Here is a 19,069-nt window from a genome sequence, read left to right as displayed (position 1 = left end):
TCAGTTAGGTTCTATGCTTCTCTCAGCATATCTCAGATTTAACTCATTGATCACAGTGGATTTTTAAAACACATTGCACAGATCCCTTCGCGGGACTCTGATTAAACTTGCACACTCCATCTGGTGTTCCAAAAGCTGTTTCAAGCCTGGATTCCTTCGCTGCGGTTATTCGCCAACAACCTATCCATAAATTAATAGTTATGGTATGTTTATTAGTTTCCGGGACTTCTAATAGCATATTGATTCTGGGCAGAAACTTAGCATCTGGTTTGGCTAAAGAATTTAATTTTCTACAAACCACACAATCTAATCATATCATCTGGGATTGAAATGAACACTAATTCAGTGGCCTTTAAATGCTGATGTGTGCACCAGAGCTGAGCCACACAGTTTTCACCCGCCTGCAATGAGGTGTTAAAAAAAAAAAGTCAATACATTAAAATGGTAACTATATTTGAGGTAAAGAACTATTTTTTTCTGAGCTTATGCTTCCTTTGCATGCTACAATATTCTTTAATATATTTTTAATAAACCTATTTGAAAAATAAAAATTGGCAGCTCTATGACAGTGTCTCAAATCTTGGGGAATATTTTACTGATTCATGAAATTCAAAGGAATAGGCTACCTTGGTCTAATGGAGCATCCAGTGATATTTAAAATATGGGACAAGCCTGGTCTTAAAACCTCCTCCACCCCTTTCTGGTATCAACAAACACCTGCCGTGGTTTCTCATCAGGGCTGGCCAGGGATGGAAAGATTCACTTCCCAGGCGGGCTTTTAATCGGAAGCCTTTAAATCCAGCATTGACTCGTGCTGCAGGACGACTGTGTGAGGCACCTGACTCCCCCTCCCCATATTTCCAGGTCTTCATATTTCTGAGATTCCTGCTTTTTGAAACATTTATTATTATTGCATTTCTAATGTTCACCCACTGGACTTCATTGACCTTCAGCTCTAGGGGTGGAACCGAGAGTGCCCTTTGGTCCCAAGGCCATCCTGGCCTCAGGGAGTCAGGACACGGCTCCAGTCTCAGGGCTCCTGGCCAGCGACCACTTGCTGCCCACCAGGGCTGCCCCCAGGAACCACTCAGATTTTCTTGATCCTCTTTCTTCCCCCAACTGAAAGACCAGCAGCAAAGGACACAGTTCAAGGGGGAAGGAACAGCCATCCGAGCGCCTTTCCATTAAGGACCAGCATTTCCACCGAAGCCCAGCCTAAATGTTGACCCTATGTTCTGCTTTGCTCCGGCCTCCTGCCCCTGCCTACCTGGGACAAGTCCCTCCCCACCTCCCTGTTTTGCTTTGACTGATTCTTACAGCCCAGCTTCTAAATCCTTCTTCCCTGCCTGTCCTCAAAGGTTCCAAAGCCTTCGTGTAACCCGAACTTCCGTGGCCCTTCCGGACAGCCCACAGTTCCTAAAACAATAGTGAGCAGCCCCCATGGCCTTCACCACCACAAGGCTGGTCGGAGGTGAAGCCAGAAGCTGGAAAGCCAACCAAGGGCTACGTGAATACTGGTGGTAGCTTCCTTCACTGAGCAATACGTCAGAGATCTCTCTCCGTATCAGTACACATTTTTAAAGGGTGAAGAGTATTTTTTCATATGGCTATACCAAAATTTAACCTATCCTTGATGGACATTCAAGTTCTTTCCAATTTTTCTCAATTACAAATACTGGTGCAAGAAATATCCTTTGACACATGTTTTTTCCACCTGAATTTTTGTTCACAGAAGCAGAAACTGCTGGACCAAAGGATACAACATATATAAATGTGGGTACTGGAAAGCAGTACAATTTTGGGATGCAATTTTCCTCTCACTAGCAGGGCATGGGCATCCTTTTTTTCTACCTTTGCCAATCACTGTTTCAATTTCAATTTCCTTAATTAATGAGGACATAGAATAGCTTTGAACTTCTTTATCTGGACACGTTCTTTTCATATGCTTTGTTCATATTCCATTTGGGGGTACTTTACAAGTCTAAAAGGAAAAAAATAGTTCTTAAAATAGCAGCATCAGCCCTTTTCCTGTACAAACACATTCATCACTGAACACTTAGAAAGCATCTATGTTCCAGGCACTGTGTGCCATGTGTATTATCTGAATTAATCTTCAGAACAACCTTGTAGGGAACGCCTCATTTTTCCTATTTTGTTCATGAGACAGGTCCAGCAAGGCTGGTGAAAATGCTGAGACGTCTCCAAGTTTGTTTTCAACCCCAGGTGTTTGTTTTGTTTTGGTTTTTTTCCATCACACCTCTCGAAAGCTCTAAATAAAAATGCCTTAATATGACTTTCAAGTAGTCTCCTCATAGTAGTAGAATGATATGGGATAAAGAAATATCGGGTGGAGAGAGTGGCATCTCCTTTTTTTGCTCTATGGCCCACACTTCACGTTTTGTTGCGGTGTAGCCTACACAACTGCAATGTTGAGCTATAGGTGCTCAACCCTAATTCCTGGGCCCTACCCTGGGAGGTTGAGACTTAACTGGTCAGGGGTGGGTGGGCCTGAATATTTTTGGCAGCTCCCAGGGGATTCTCACTCTCAGTCATGGGATCCACCGTCCTAGAGCACCTCCACCAACCTTTCTAGCGCTAATGCCCACACCGTACAGCTCAAGAAAGTGAGGCCCAGAAGGGGAACAGGACTTGCCCAAGATGACACTGCTGCTAAGTGGCAAACTCAGACCAGCTGTGCAGATTTGAGGAACTTCAGTTCTCTCCACCAGACTGCGAATATACGGGGCCATGGCTGTCCTTCCTTCACAAAGCTAACTCCGCTAAGGGTATTATTCACGGGCGCAGACATGGCTGGCAACTTCAAAGCGTCTGCACGTTAGTAACTGGTCTTCACGTTAGGAGCTGTTGGTGTATTTGTTACTCTGTTTTCCTTACTCCCAGGGTGTTCTGGGAGGCCTGTGGCATCGTCCAGGGCAGTGTGCCAGCGTCCTCTGCCCATCGTTGGGGCTGCCTCCCCATGTGTCCATCTGGGGCCACATGGCTCCTCAAGTACATCATCTTTGTGCTTACCACAATCACGGGAGTTCGTGCGCTGGCTCCTCCCTGGTCCTTGCCATGCATGCAAGTGGTCAGTTGTGTTGGTGACCGCATAGTTCATGGGGGCCTCCCTCCCCACCAGGCTAACCCATGAGGTCCCTGCTCTCCTAGCACTTGACATGGTACCCATGTCAAGCAGACAAACAGGCCTCAGGAGCGCTCCCCTTAGTGTTCGGGGAAGAACCCTTTGCAAACTCCCGTTCCCCACCTCCAGAGTTCACAGAGCAGAGAACTGAGTCCCAGAGGGCCCCGTGATCTGCCCAAAGTCACACCATGAATTTGTGGCAGAGCGTATTAACCCATTCAAGAGATTTAGCTTCTTGGTGAGCCACAGCTCACTGCAGATTCATATTTAGCTTACAGAGAAGCAAACCTCTCCACCTTTTGCACATTTCGGCATCACATCTCTTATGAGGAGACAGCAGAATATAAATAAGTGCTCTACAATGTCACGGATATTCATGGGCAGCACTTAGGGGCTCTCTTGATACAGCCTGCTTTATACTGACTGTGTTTTCTTCCAAATTAAAGCGAAAACTCTGAATTACAGAAAGTTTAATAATTGGTATATTAATACTCATGAATACATAAAGTAGCAAACTGGAATAAAACCAAGGACTGCCTTGTAGAAGTACCTGAGTGTGTTTGAACGGTCAAAACTCATCTCCAACTAGCATGATTTTTTCCCTGTAAATATACCCCTCCCCACCCCCACCCCAGCCCTACCTTTACCCATCAGTCCCTCCAGCAGCTGCCCTTCCCTTGTCATGGACACCTCTGGGGAGAGCCGCATGGCCTCCCACTTGTGCCTGCAAACACTGCGATCTGAGGCTCGAGGAATGACAGCAGGTGTCAGATCCAAATTCTCTTCAGCCCCGGTCACGGGGCCATCCTCCTGCCTTGTGAGCAGGTGCTGATCGTCTCCTTCTGGGCACTCTTGCTCCTCCAGCCACGACCGTCTTCACCTGGGTCACGTCTACCTCTGTGTTCCTCACTAGACTCTCCGCTCCAGAACCTCAAAGCCCATGCTCTCTCATCACTAAACCTTGCAAGGTGGTGGTACAGAATCAAAGACGACATTCGAAATTATTACTGTGTGATGATGCTGTGCTGAGCACTTTACACAAAGCAACTCATCCAACTCGCAGCTCCATGAAATAAAACCCAGTCTTCATTTACAGATGAGGAAATGAACCAGGACACCAGCTCCAGGGGGACAGGGGTTTTGTTGCATCACAATTTCACCACTGATGCCAAGTTCAAACCCGAGCCAGTCTGGCTCCAAAGCTCAGCTCAGCGGTCAGTCCCCAGGCAATCGCCTATTTCAGAGCCAGCCCGGGACCGCTCCCTCCAAGTCCTTCACACACTCCTTTCTCTCTGGCACCTCTTACATGTCAGCGACACCCCACCTCCCTGTCTCCCCATCCTTAGCTTTCTCATCTTCTCCCTAGACAAGTACTCTCTCACAGCTTTACCTCCTACGCACTGGCAAGTAAGCCCCAAATCTCTCTGGAATGGTCAGCTGTCTGTCAGACAACACCATCTGTCAATGCCCTATTCCTCAAATTCTTCCTATCAAAACATGTCATTTTCTCACTAAAACTAAGCCTGCTCCATCTTCTGAGTTCTGCCTATCAGATGGTGGCCCCACGATCTACTCCACCATCCAGCCTGGGCACAGCTGAACTAACCTTCTCACTTGCTCTCCCATCAGTAGGAGAGAACGACAGTGAAGCACGCAGGCCCTGAAGCAAACAATCTATTCATAAGAGCAAGAAAAATAAAACACTGAGGATTAATTTTAACAAAAGAAGTGCAAGACATACTAAAGATACAAAGTATTGTAGAGAGCAATTAAAGAAAGTTAAAATAAATGTAGAGATAACCTCTGTTTATGGATTGGAAGAGTCAACACTGATAAGATGCCATTTCTTCCCAAATGGATCCATGGATTCAAAGTAACAGCTATGAAAAATCCCAGTTTTTTTCTTTTTCTTCTTCCTTTTTCTTTTCCCAATGACCAGTTGATCTTATGTAGAGAAAAGCAAAGGGCCCAGGATAGCCAAAACCATTTGAAAAAAGAACAAAGTTGAAGGATGTACATTTTCTGATTTCAAAACTTAAACACTTATATATATGGTCAACTGAGTTTTGACAGAAGTACCAAGGTCCCCAATTCAACTGGAGAATGCATAGTCTTTTTGTTAACACACGATATCCACAGGAATTTAAGTCCTTACCTCACACTATACAGAAAAATGAATTCAAAATGGCTCAGGAACCCATATGTGAGAGCTAAAACTATAAAACTTCTTAGAAGAATAAAACATAGAAGAAAATCCTTTGTGGCATGGGGTTAGACACACAGATACAATACTAAAAGCATGATTCATAAAGGAAGAAAACGGAAAAAAAAAACCCTAAACTTCATTAAAATTAAAAACATTTATACCATAAGACTGGGAGAAAATATTTGCAAATCATGTCATATAAAGGACTTGTATCCACAACATATTAAGACCTCTTACTATTCAATACTGAGAAAATAACCCAGTTTAAAAGTGAGCAAAGGATCTGAACAGACATTTCACCAAACAAGATGCACAAATGGCCCATAAGTACATGAAGAGGTGTTCACCATCACTGGCCATTAGAGAAATGCAAATGAAAGCTCAAGAATGGCTACAATAAAAAATACAAAGTGACAAATGTGGGTAAGGATGTGGAGACATTCAAACCCTCATACTAGACTGATCTAAAATGGTGCACTTTGGAAAAAGAGTCTGGAACTTTCTTAAAAAGTCAAACTTACCATAAAAGCCAGCAGCAATAGCCCCAGGGAAATGAAAACGTGTCCACACAAAGACTTGTACACAAATGGTCCTAGCGGCATGTGAACACGATCCAAATGTCTACAACTGGTGAGTGAATGAACAAACTGTGATATATCATGCAATGAATACTATCAACAGTAAGAAGGAATTACTAACACATGCTACAACACAGAGGGACCTCAAAATCATGATGCTAAGTGTGAAAGAAGTCAGATGCAAAAAGCCAAGGACTGATTCCATTTATATGAAATGCCCAGAAAAGGCAAACCAGAGAAAGTAGATTCGTGGTTGCCTGAGGCTGGGGGCAGGAATGGAGGCTGATTGCAAATGGATACGAGAGATCTTTTGGAGGTGATGGAAACGTTCTACAACTGGTTTGCTGTAATGGTTGCACAACTGTGTAAACTTACTAAAAAGTCCTTGACATGTTCACTAATAGGGGTGAATTTTATGGCAGGTGAGTTATAGCTTCTTAAAACCATTGGGCTGGGGGGAAGCACAGGCTCTGATTCAGACTGCATGGATTCAGGTCCCGGCTCTGTGACTTGGGCTGGCTGTGTCGTTTGGGGTATAAGTTACCTCAGCTACCCGTTTCCCCGTGTGTACAGGGACTTAGAGAGTATACCCTTCACAGAGTTATGGTGAGAATTAAGTGAGTTAATGCAGGTTAAATGTTTCAGCACAGGGCCAGACACACAGCAAGCACTCAGTAATGTTCACTATTTGTATTATGATTATAGTCAAACAGTTATCTAGTCGGGCCAACTTTTCTTAGTTATTAGTTCTCAAATTAATCACCCCTTTTCTGAAACTGCTTCCCTGGCCTTACACTCTGTACCACCTTTTAGGTAGAACATTTGCTGTAGTCTAACTTCCTCCTAGGCTGGCTCCTCCCAAGTAGCCTCTAGACACCACATAGGAAATGGGAATATACCCCTTGGGAAAACCAGCTTCTGGGATCTTCTTCAATGGCATAGAAGGCCTCCATCATCTGATCTCTCTGTGGAACACTCCAACCTATCCCCACCCCCACACACATCACAGTGGCAAATGTCCCCATAGGTACCGCGCAGGTGCTCACACCATATCCCCCCTACATCAATGTCCCTCACCTCCTTCCCTTCAACTGTCTACTCCAGTCCCCAGACTCAGCAATGGAGTCTCCCCCACCAGCCTCCACTGACCCTCCTGAGCATGACCTTTCTATGCCTGTAATAATCACCTGTGCCATGTACCCAGTATTGGATTGAGGCACACAGCTTAAAAACTATGTTTCCCACCTTCAAGCATGGGCCTAGCACAGTCCCTAGGACAACTAGTATATTGTAAGTGCTCAATAAAATGTTGACCGGCCAAGTGAATAGCCAGATGATGCACATTTTCTCTGCTTCTCACATAGGAAAAATGCACTTAGGTTTGCAAATAGCTTAGGACTATTTTTAGCATGTCACTTAAGGAAAATGACAGAGGTTGTCCAGGAAAATGGAAACCTATTCTGAGGCACTACTCTAAGCAGTAATGAGAGAAGGTACAGGGTCATGCCACCTTCCATTTGAAGCCACGTGTACCTTCCACAACTGTCAGTAAGTAGGTTCATCAAAATTTACAGAGACGGCTGGTAATATTAATCCTTCCAGTGGAATTTTTCCTAACTCACCTGAAATCAGAGTTTCTAAACTCTGAAACTGATCTGTTAAGAATTTTTGAGACAGTTCACAGTGGGATATATAAAACAAATAAAAATCAAATTTAGAAGGTTTTTTTTTGTTTTTTTTTTAAGAGTTTTGCTGACTGAATGGGGAAAAAATACAATTACCTGATGCCTGGGTTTCACCCCAGAGATTCTGATTTAAGTAGCCTAAGGCAGAAATCAAGGAGAACGATTTTTTGTTAAGTTCCTCCAATAATTCTAAAGAGTAGTGAAGGTCAAGATATACCCCCCATGGAATCTCAAATTTGTTCCTTTATGCCTCAGTGTTCTTATGTATAAAACGGTGGCAATTATGCTTAGATTTATGGATAATTGACAATCCTCCTGAAAGTACAATTCATAACTGTTAAGTGGAGTCCTTTCTTTTCATTCTCACTACCTTGGGTCACTGAAAAAATAAAGTCTGGCTTATTAAAACCACCTGATCGATAAGTCTTAATATCCCTTATTACAGAGGGACATTTAAAATCCATTATAGGACAGTTAAACAAAAAAGATCCCCAAACCGTATCTTAATTAACCCACAATCAAAGGCATACTAAAAATAAAGGTGTGAGTCTGAAAGATAACTGAGAGTAATAATATTTCCAGAAGATTGAGCTGTAGGTCCTCTGTGAATAAATCCCTATTTGTGGGCACGGCATGTTTTTCTCTAATCATGAAAAGAGATCTCAGCAAAGTGTTGAAGAGGTACTGTTTCTGTGCTTGCATTTCAATGGGTCCTGAGGGAGAGATCTGAAATGACAAATATGAAACTTCACTGAAAAATTACACTGAGCATGACATAAAATTTAGTATTAGAATCTCCTTAAAATGAAAAAAGTTAAAGCAATCACATCACATCCTGTAAACATCTATTTTTCTTCTCCAGAAATGTCCTATTCAATCTTTTTTCAATTCTTTCAGGAAACATTCTATTGTTGCCACTGAGGGGGATCAGGGCATGCCACCCCAAAATACACCACTTTGGCATAAGAACGATTTTGAGCCAGAGGAATCTGAGTTCCTGATATTGCTTATCTGCCTGAAAGCAGAGCTTCCCCACAAAAAAACTGTCACAAATCCCCTCCCCAGGCAACTCCGCTTTTTCCAGGCACCACATCCAGACACTGCCACACACCATGACACTGTCCATCACTTGTCCTAAGGCCCTGCTTATCTTTCCAAATAGTCCCTTGCTCTCCATTAAAGGACAGTGCCTTTCTCCTCCTCCTTCTCCCTGCTAAGTCAGGTGCATGGACCCCAAATCAATCTATCTATCTATCTATCTATCTATCTATCTATCTATCTATCTATCTATTTATTTTTGACCCTAAATCTAATCCTCCTTTGAGTCGCTCAGGACTGGGTACCATGTGAATGTAGGATGCACCTGTTAATAAACTTCTGCTTTTTTCTTGTTGACCTACTTTTGTCAGACCAGTTTACAGGGCCTGGCTGGAAAATTCAGCAGGGTGGAAGGAAAATAATTTTTTTCTACAATACTTTGGTATCTGACTTTATATTTATGTATATACATCTCTCTTAGCTTTCAAAAGCGTTTTTGTTTTTTTTTAAATTTGATTTAAAAAAAAATCTCCCTTGGAGACCCTGGGTGTAGTCTCTTTAACATTTCAAACTAAATATTAAAACAACAAAAACCACACCAAAGAGCTTATTGCATGAAGCAAGACTGCTATAAAGAAGAGAGTGAATACTATTTACAGCATGCACAGCTGTGTAGTAGGATCACATCAGCCTCTGCTCCATGAGATTCCTCACCAAATACAGTTTTGCGATTATATTTAACTCACTTTACTAATATTATTTCATCTTTTATCATCATTCCATTATTTATCTTTTATTAAAAGATAAATTTAAAAGCCTAAAAATTGTACGGTGGCAAAATAAGTTCAAATTAAATTTTCCTACTTGCAAAACTAACAGAGGGAGCAACGCTTATAGTGGGGGAAACTGGAAATACCTTATTGCTATTAATAATGGCAGAGAAAATAAAATAAAGGAAAGGTGATGTAGTTCTAAATACAGTACTCCTGGAAATTAATAAAGCATTTAACATACAACTGTGATAAAATGTACAGTCATGTAGGCAAACACTGAGCAGTATCTCCTCAATTAGAAGAAAATTAGCTTTAGAAGCATCAGAGATGCAGCGCTTTTGCCATATGAAAAAAGCACATGAAAGACACAAAACAAAATATACTTATTACTTTTAGCATGTTAAAAACAATCACATCAAAAAAAGTATACAGATAAAAATGTCATAGATGACATAAGAAAATAGTGTGTTTATATATATTTTGCATATATATATATATGTATATATATATATATAAATCTACAGTATTTACCACTGTTGACATAGATATTTGGGGGCAGCTCAGATGCTGCTGTCATAACCTAAATTGTACAGCTTGGTTTATTACAAGTCACAGAATCATGGTTTAAAAATTGGAATTAATATCCTCAGCTACATTTTTTATATACATTTCTCTCTAAGCCTCCACATGATCTGAATCAAGAGCCCAGGGGGAGCAGGATTTTGCCTGCGCTTCAGCGTAGTGCTTAGCTGCTAACAAACTGCCATTTGTTTTGCTGTTTAATAACATCATTACCAAGTTGATTAAAATTACATTAGACTCATTATATACATAAAAAATATTGTCACATTCACTAGCTAAACAAATGTTACTCTCATTTGAAAGGACATACTTCAGTACCTTGAAAGTTTAAAGCTCCAACTTGCAACAAGCGGAGCCCTTGAAGTTAGGTTTTCTACTCTCGTCCTTATTCAAACACGAGGAAAATATGTTGAAAACGAGCTCTACAATTAAACACAAAGCCATACTTTCTGGGAGTGCCCTAAACTTTCCCAGTGTTTTGGTAATTGTAGTGTAATAGACTATTTTAAAAGACATTCATTGCTAATCTCTTAACCATGAACCTGAATTTTTTTTTAACTGTAAAAAGGGGGAAAAAAGGAGATTTTTGAAAGTATGAAAGTCACACTATTTTTTAAAAAAAGATTAAAATCTTAGACTCCTATTAATAATTAGGATCATTTTTTACAAGTTTACACAATGATAATTTAATGGCCTAAGTGCAGCAATACCCATGGACTACCACCTTGAAAGAAAGAGTGCCAGAAAAAGACCATGACAGTAAATGACACCCCGGACTGTGCAGGAATCGAAAGGGCAGAAGTAAGGAGTAACCATATTGTTAATCCTGCTTTCAAATGGATTTCAAAGGAGTCTGTTCTGATGCCCCGTGTGAGTGCTTGAGGATCAGTAACTCGCAACCTCTCCTGCTGGCATCCACTGGAGAGCAGGATGGCAGCACTTCCTCTGCATCTGGCAAGGAACATTCTGCTCTGAGCTTTGCAAGAGTCAGACCAGAACCAAGGGCACAAATGCACTTCAAACTGCTCTAAAACTGATCTTGGGGTACCAGCAGCGCCGCGCCTCTGGCCATAACCTTACTTTGAGTGCCCCAGTGTTTAAGCACCATTAGGTGGTCAGCCTTTCTCTCCAGTGTCTTTAATTTTCAGAAGAAAAGAAAATGGCCACAATTGCAGAGAAGTCAGGGCAAACACCCAACGGCATGTTAGGACCTGGGTGAAAAATATAAGGGGGTGGGGACAAAAACCTGGCTGAAAGGTAAGTTAAGGAAAGGAAGAATAGTAAATTAATCTATGGATGTGGATTACAATTAGTTTTTTTTTTTTAATGTTTCTTTAGTTCTGTGTTCAAATATGTGTGCATAGAGGCATTTTGGTATCTATTCAAAGACACGCTCTACACATAGCCTTAAAAAGGTCTATTCTACACAGTTTTTCTGTGCTCTGTAACATTACTCAAAACAGAATGGGCTAATGGTACAAAAATGCTCAGATTTTGGAGAAAGACAGAAATGAAACGGAGTAATGAATTATTATTATGTGTGCCTCCCTAAATGCTATTGCTATGTTTCCACCACGTTAAATTCCTTTTTAACAGGTTCAGAGATGATGCAATTTAAAAATGCTCATTGTAAGCAGCATCTACATGGGGATAAAACATTTCTATATATTCTTATTACTAGCAGACACTGGAATTGTGTGAGATGTTTACAATAATATAAAATACTGCTTTGGCAATTATAAACATAGCAATGTAGGTTTCAAATGGTTTCTATTCTCTTGTCTTTACCAAGTATAGATAAATTCTCACAGCAATACTGATTCTTGAATAGAAAGTCCATCCCGATTTCTGTAGTGATATACTGGAGGTGAGGGCCCTGAATATTGATACCCAGAGGAACTGGCATCTTCTAAACCTGGTGAAGTTCTGTATCGCACTGGACTATCTACTGAGACTGCCGGGAGGCTATGGTCCTGAAAGGAAACATGTTGAAAGGCAGAATATTTTGGTAAATTGCTCAAGTGGCCACGGTTAGCATCTTGAGTCCACAACTGTCCATGAGTCTCAGGTCTGTACGTGTAAATAACTTCTGACAGGTAATCCACTGGAGGAATGATGAATTTGCCGTTCTTTGGTGACTCCGAATTGCCCGAATATCCCCCGGCGCCAGGATCAACAGGAAGAACTTCTATTCGGCTGGATGGTAGTACAAGAGGAAGCGGGCGGCCATAGGACTTCTCGGGAGAAACATCGACCGAAAGCGTAGAACCATAAGGTCTCCGGGAAGGATTCCTTTGAGCCCCGTGAGTAAACTGTGGAGATGCGCAGCTGCTGTTAGCACTAGGGATGTGTTTGGGAGAATTTCCATGGTAAACAGGGGGGTTACTGTAGGACGGCGGATGTACTGTCCTGCGATCTTCCCCATCTAGTGGGGACGGATATTTTGGGTAACCTGCAGGCTGCACTTTAAAGGTAAACTTGGTTGGTACTCTTGATGGACTAGAACCCGGCTCCATATGCTTCCTTGGGCTGTGAGAGGAAACCATGTTTCTTGGACTTTGGGAGTAAGCTCTTTCTAGTGCCTCTTCAATAGATGCACTGTTGTCATTTTCAGGTACATTATCGTACTGGGATGCGTTAGAGCCCCGTTTCCCTTCATCAGCATCCAAAACCTTCATCTTTTGCCTTACATTTGATATTCGAGTATCAGCAGAACTTGGGATGGTGACTGCAAGTGTGGGCTGCACCGACCTACTTTTGCCTTCGATGGCATATTTGGCAGTTTTCTCAATAGCTGAAATGTCTGATGGTTTATTCCACTTGGGCACAAATTCCTTCCTGGTATTTGAAGTGGCGTTGCTATTTTGGTTAGCAGCTGCATGATTATACTGCTTGGAACTGTCTTGTGGCCCTGATGGAAGTTTTCTTTGAAAATCTGCTTCTTCTTTAAGCTTTCTACTGTCCTCATCATCTGATTTCCGTCTTTGCACCCGTACTCGCTCTGGTGTACCAATTCTACTTTGATGGTGAGGGGAAGGCTCATGTTTTTTATGAGGTGATGAGCCACTTTCTCTTCTGCTGCTCATGTGGGGACTTGACTTGCCAACACTTCTTCGTCCGTTGCTCAGGTGACTGATGCTGGCAGGTTCAGGTGGAAGCTGCCCCAAAGGTTTCTTTGGATATTCGTCCTCTTTACCTGAAGGGAAAGACAGATTTGTAAATAACATGAACACAGGAGTAAATAGTATTACGTACATTAGTAGCCACGTTTTGAACAACTACATGCTTTTCATATGTGCACTCATACATGTATGCCACAGAATTTTAGAGGTTTAGAAGCAGCATTTTTAAGAGAGTCTGATACTAAAACATAGCAAAATTCAAAATCTTATTAGACAGCATGCAAGTGGCAATACTTTATAAACTTATGAGTAAGGTTTATATAATTATATAATGTGATTCTTATGTTTTCTTAAGATATATTATTACATGCTTTTTTAAGAATGCAAAACTGATATGCTCATATTTATTACTAAAACAACCATGCAGGTCAGTAGCTCAATGCCTTACCATTATGCTACTTTGGCTTTAGTCTAAAGTAATCTAGTAAATCTCAGTAAAAGGTCTATCAACTTTAAGCAGGTCTGCCAAATTGAATAGGCAGATGATAAAAAAAAAAAAAAGAAAAGAAAAGAAAAAAAAGAAAAGGCAGATGATGACCAACTGTGGTCTCAAGGTTATCCCAAGATAGCTTATAATTATTACTATTATTATCTCAAGTACCTGCCACAGTGTAACTTCACTATAAAAAGAGACAGTACTCTCTCAAAGCTAATAGCTCTAAAAGGATCCTATTTCAAATGCAAAAAGGAAAAAAAAGAATTAAAAAAGAAAATCATACTGGATACTTTTAGTTTTATATTTACATAACTAACATCAGAATATTAATGAAGAATTAAAGGAAGGTGCAGGGGCACCTGGGTGGCTCAGTCAGTTAAGTGGCTGCCTTCGGCTCAGGACATGATCCCAGGATCCTAGACCGAGCCCCACATCTGGCTCGCTGCTCAGTGTGGAGTCTGCTTCTCCCTCTACCTTGCCTCTCCCCCTCTTCATGCTCTCTCTCTCTCTCAAATAAATAAATCTTTTTTAAAAATAAGAGAAAAGAAAGTGTAATGAATTGGCCATTCAGTAAACAGTTCTAAGATGTCCACTCTCATGACTTTTATTCAACATAGGATTGAAGTCTTAGCCACAGAAATCAGACAAGAAAAAGGAATAAAAGGCATCCAAATTGGCAAGGAAGAATAAAACTTTCACTATTTGCAGATGACATGATTCTATATATAGAAAACTTGAAAGATTCCCACCAAAAAGCTACTAGAATTGATAAATTAACTCAATAAAAAGTCACAGGATACAAAATCAATGTATAGAAATCGCTTCATTTCTATATACTACTAATGAAGCAGCAGAAATAAAAATTAAGAAAACAATACCATTGACAACTGCACCAAAAAGAATAAAATACCTAGGAATAAACTTAACCAAAGAGGTGAAAGGTCTGTACTCTGAAAACTGTAAAACACTCATGAAAGAAACTGAAAATGACACAAAAAAATGGAAAGATATTCCATGCTCATGGGCTAGAAGAACAAATGTTGTAAGAATGTCTATACTAACCAAAGCAAACTACAGATTTAATGCAATCCCTATCAAAACACCAGTGGCACTTTTCACAGAACTAGAACAAACGGTCCTAAAATTTGTATGGAACCACAAAAGACCCCCCAAAGCCAAAACAATCTTGAAAAAGAAAAACAAAACTAAAGGTATCACAATTCCAGGCTTCAAGTTCTATTACAAAGCTATAGTGATTAAGACAGTACGGTACTGGCACAAAAACAAACACACAAACAAATGGAACAGAATAGAGAGCTCAAAAATAAACCCACAATTATGCGGTCAATCAGTCTTTGACAAAGCAGGAAAGTATGTGCAATGGGAAAAAGATAATCTCTTCAACAAACAGTGTCGGACAACTATATACAAAAGAATGAAACTGGACCACTTTCTTACACCATACACAAAATGAACTCAAAATGGATTAAATACCTAAATGTAAGACATGAGATCATAAAAGTCCTAGAAGAGAACATAAGAAGTAATATCTCTGACATTTGACTATAGCAACATTTTTCTAGATATGTCTGCTCAAGCAGACCCAGGAAACAAAACTATCAGGACTACATCAAAATAAGAAGCTTCTGCATGGAGAATGAAATAATCAACAAAACTAAAAGGCAACCCACAAAACAGGAGAAGATATTTGCAAGTGACATATCAGATAAAGAGTTAGTATCCAAAATCTATAAAGAATTTAGTCAACTCAATACTCAAAAAAACAAATAATCCAATTTAAAAGTGGGCAGCAGGCATGAGCAGACATTTCTTCAAAGAAGACACACAGATGGCCAAGAGACACATGAAAAGATGCTCAACATCACTAAGCATCAGAGAAATGCAAATCAAAACTACAATGAGATGTCACCTCACACCTGTCAGAATGGCTAAAATGAAACACAACAAAGAGTAAGTGTTGGTGAGGATGTGGGGATAAAAGGAACCCACTGTTGGTGGGAATGCAAACTGGTGCAGCCATGTGGAAAACAGCACCGAGGTTCCCCAAAAAGTAAAAAGTAGAACTACCCTAAGATCCAGCAATTGTACTACTGGGTATTTACCCAAAAAACACAAAACCACTAACTCAAAGGGATATGTGCACCCATGCTTACTGTAGCATTATTTATAATAGCGAAGATATGGAAGTAGCCCAAATGTCCATTGATAGATGAATAAAGAAGATGTAGTAAAATATATACATTCATATGTGTATGTACACACACACACACACAGGAATATTACTCAGCCATAAAAAATGAAGTCTTGCCATTTGTAACAACATGGACAGAGCTAGAGAGTATGAGGCTAAGTGAAGTAAGTCAGTGAAAGACAAATACCATAGGATCTCACTAATATGTGGAGTTTAAGGGGAAAAAAAAGGAGAGATAAACCAAAACAGACTCTTCACTAGGGAGAAGAAACTGATGGTTACCAGAAGGGAGGGGAGGCGTGGGTATGGGTGAAGGGGATTAAGGACACTCACATGATGAGCCCTGAGTAACAGAACTGTTGAGTCACTATATTGTATACTTGAAGCTAATATAACACTGTATGTTAACTCTACTGGAATTAAAATACAAAACTTAAATTTTTTTAAATTAAAAAATGAAAATGATCTATTATAATGTAGATATCCAATAAATATCACCTTGACAGAAAACAACAGACTTTACTTATAAACATTCAAAGGTTTACAATATGTTTTTCACATATTACAAAATAACATAGTCTCACTGAAAAATGTTACTCTCTTCATATATCTACCCATCCATCCATCTACAATATTTACTGAGTGAGCTCGGCTTTAGGCACTGTGCTAAGCAATGCATACAAGAGAGGTAAGCACACAGATACTGTCTTACAATTTTGTTATTTACCCACATATCATAATTTTAAGATACTTAAAAAAATTATTAGGTGATCTGTTCTTTGGGAAGGGAGGAGCAGAGAATGAAGAAGCAACATCCTTTAAAGAATTAAGCTACTGGGATCAGGATTACTAAGGTAAAAATGATCTTTGTGCTCTTCTTTTCTTGTTTCTTTTTTTTAAGTAGGCTCCACACCCAGTGTGGCGCCCCAATGTGAGGCTTGATCCCATGACCCTGAGATCAAGACCTGAACTGAGATCAGCAGTCAGATGCTCAACCAACTGAGCCACCCTGGCACTCCAAACCTTTGTGGTCTTCTAGTCCAGTAGTTTTAAAACTTTTTAAAAGCAGACTTTTAAACTAAATTTCATACAAAACCCCAATATATAAAGAAAATAGAAGCATAACTGTTCTCATGAAAGTGGAAAGTCACCCCTTTTACTCTTCCCTCAGCTGGGCAGCTACTCAGAGCCCGAGGGTTTGAGATCTAGTCCTGCCTGTATTTTAGAAGCGGGAAGCCGAGTCTCTGAGCAGCCAAGTGATCTCTCATGGCAGACACTGACTGAGAACCAGGACCTGGTATTTTCACTCCAGTTCTGCTGTTTATGCCACACTCATTAAATTCCAGAGATACTTTTGATGGTTTTAACTGAATCTCAGTTTACTTTGACAATATTTGTGCAAGCTCTTTATTTTGCACATCTGAAAGCACACACAGTGTTAGAATTGGCGATTATAGTTTGTTTTGTTCATTTACCCATTCCACAAATACTTATGTATCACACAAATACTATGTACCAGGCACTGCTCAGGGTGCTGGCAAACTGGAGAGGACACGAAGGACGAAGTCTCTGTCTTCATGGAGCGTATATGCTGGGTGTGCAGAGCTAGGAAGACAGCACCAGGAGAAGCAATTCAAGTGATTTGAGGTGGGGCAGGATGGAGTGGAGCAGAGTTCTAGCAAGAGCCAAGGCACCTTGTGCTTGAGCAGAAGACAGAGAACAGCCAGGGACGAGGCTGGAGGAACTGAAGATTCACATCACACAGGGTCTTGAAGACTATGGTGAGGACTGTGAATTTCTTTCTGAGTTAACTGCAAACCATGAAGGCCTTTTCAGCAGGAGGGTTACATCATCTGATACCTAGCTTACCAAGTTCATCCGGAGGGAAGGGGGGCGGACTTCAGTTATGTAATAATTAATGATGATAAAAGTAACAGTAATAGCAACTATCCATTACGCACTTACCATGCATCACCCCCACTCAAAAATTGTACATACGGCATTTAGCAACAGGTGTGTAACTTAGGTCACCACTGTGATCTCATTCTACAGAGGAGGAAACCAAGGCAGAAATAAAAATGCACAGGGGCTTCCCGCTGGTAAATAGTCGAATCACCGTTCAAAGGAGAGCTAATTCCAGAGCCCTCTGCACGGAAGTAATGAGAAGGGGCTGCGTCTGGCACATCCTCCACAGTTAACGGTTAGGTCCACACAGCTGCTCATGCGCTGGGTGCAGGCCGTGAGGGAGGAGCGGAGCTAAGGGGGCCTCTGGGCTAGAACACAGCACTGGAGACTGCTCAGCAACAGAGGGTGTAACCTATATTGTTCTCATCTCTTTTTATAAAAAAAAGATTACCATGTATGCAGACATGGTAATTTAAGTGATAACCCAAACTTTAAAATGCTTGGCAATGAGAAGAGTTGTCCATGTTGATAACGTTGCTTGTGAAGTAGTCTCAGGCAATTCCAGTTCAGCATCTGGCTGGTCTCATAGGAAACAGCTAAACTCAAGGTAAGAAAGGGGACTTGAATGCAGCCTGAGTCAAGAATATTCACAAGTAGTTATGCAGTCTATTGGGTTAAAAACAATAAAAATAAAATTAAAATCTGTGTCCCCCAAAAAGCTTTTACCAGCTCTACAAATAATTATCCATTTAGTCCCAGATAAATACAGGAACTCCTTCTTCCCTGTAGGCAGATAACACCAACAAATTATCAAGAAGATATAAAGACCTATATAAAAGAAAAACTGAACTTATGAATTTTCTTTTAGTTCCCACTCTGACAATGTGCTAAGGGCACAACACAGTAACCTGAGCGGCTAATTCAATGGCTGGTTGGTATTCCATCAGACAAAAATATCAGCCAATCATCACAGCGCCCTTTCCAGGTGGGTGAGTAGGAACCTGATGAAAACCATAACCATTAAAAAGAAAAAGAAAGCAGGGCACCCAGAGAGTGGTTAATTCCTGCCTGCGAGATGTGCTGTTACAGGGACAAAATTGGATTAGTTGTAGAGACTCTCCCGCTGAGCCCTTTAAGCTGCTCCACTACTCCACCATTTCAGTGGCTTTCGGCAGCCTGTAGACAGAGCCACCGACATTTCGGCTCATGTGAAATAATTGAAAATGTTTAACAAATTCTCCATAGCGGTATTAAACAACAGCACCCCAACACCAGACTTCAAAGTGAACTCCTGCTACAACTTGAACGTGCGGGTCCTCCCTGGAACGTT

General features: G+C 40.9%; 1 protein-coding gene across 3 annotated transcripts in view; it reads right to left on the bottom strand.

The window, feature by feature from the left end:
* Positions 1–9,794: 9,794 nt before the first annotated feature.
* USP6NL (USP6 N-terminal like) overlaps positions 9,795–19,069 on the bottom strand; it is a 169,500-nt gene continuing 160,225 nt past the window's right edge. For all 3 annotated transcript variants that reach the window (XM_038530140.1, XM_038530139.1, XM_038530141.1), the window contains one exon: positions 9,795–13,200. In XM_038530140.1, coding sequence (XP_038386068.1) covers positions 11,810–13,200 — 1,391 coding nt within the window. In that variant the 3' untranslated portion in view covers positions 9,795–11,809. The remainder of the gene's footprint in view (positions 13,201–19,069) is intronic.

This window comes from Canis lupus, chromosome 2 (assembly GCF_011100685.1).
Source record: "Canis lupus familiaris isolate Mischka breed German Shepherd chromosome 2, alternate assembly UU_Cfam_GSD_1.0, whole genome shotgun sequence".
NCBI lineage: Eukaryota > Metazoa > Chordata > Mammalia > Carnivora > Canidae > Canis > Canis lupus.
This window is presented reverse-complemented; position numbering and strand designations above follow the sequence as displayed.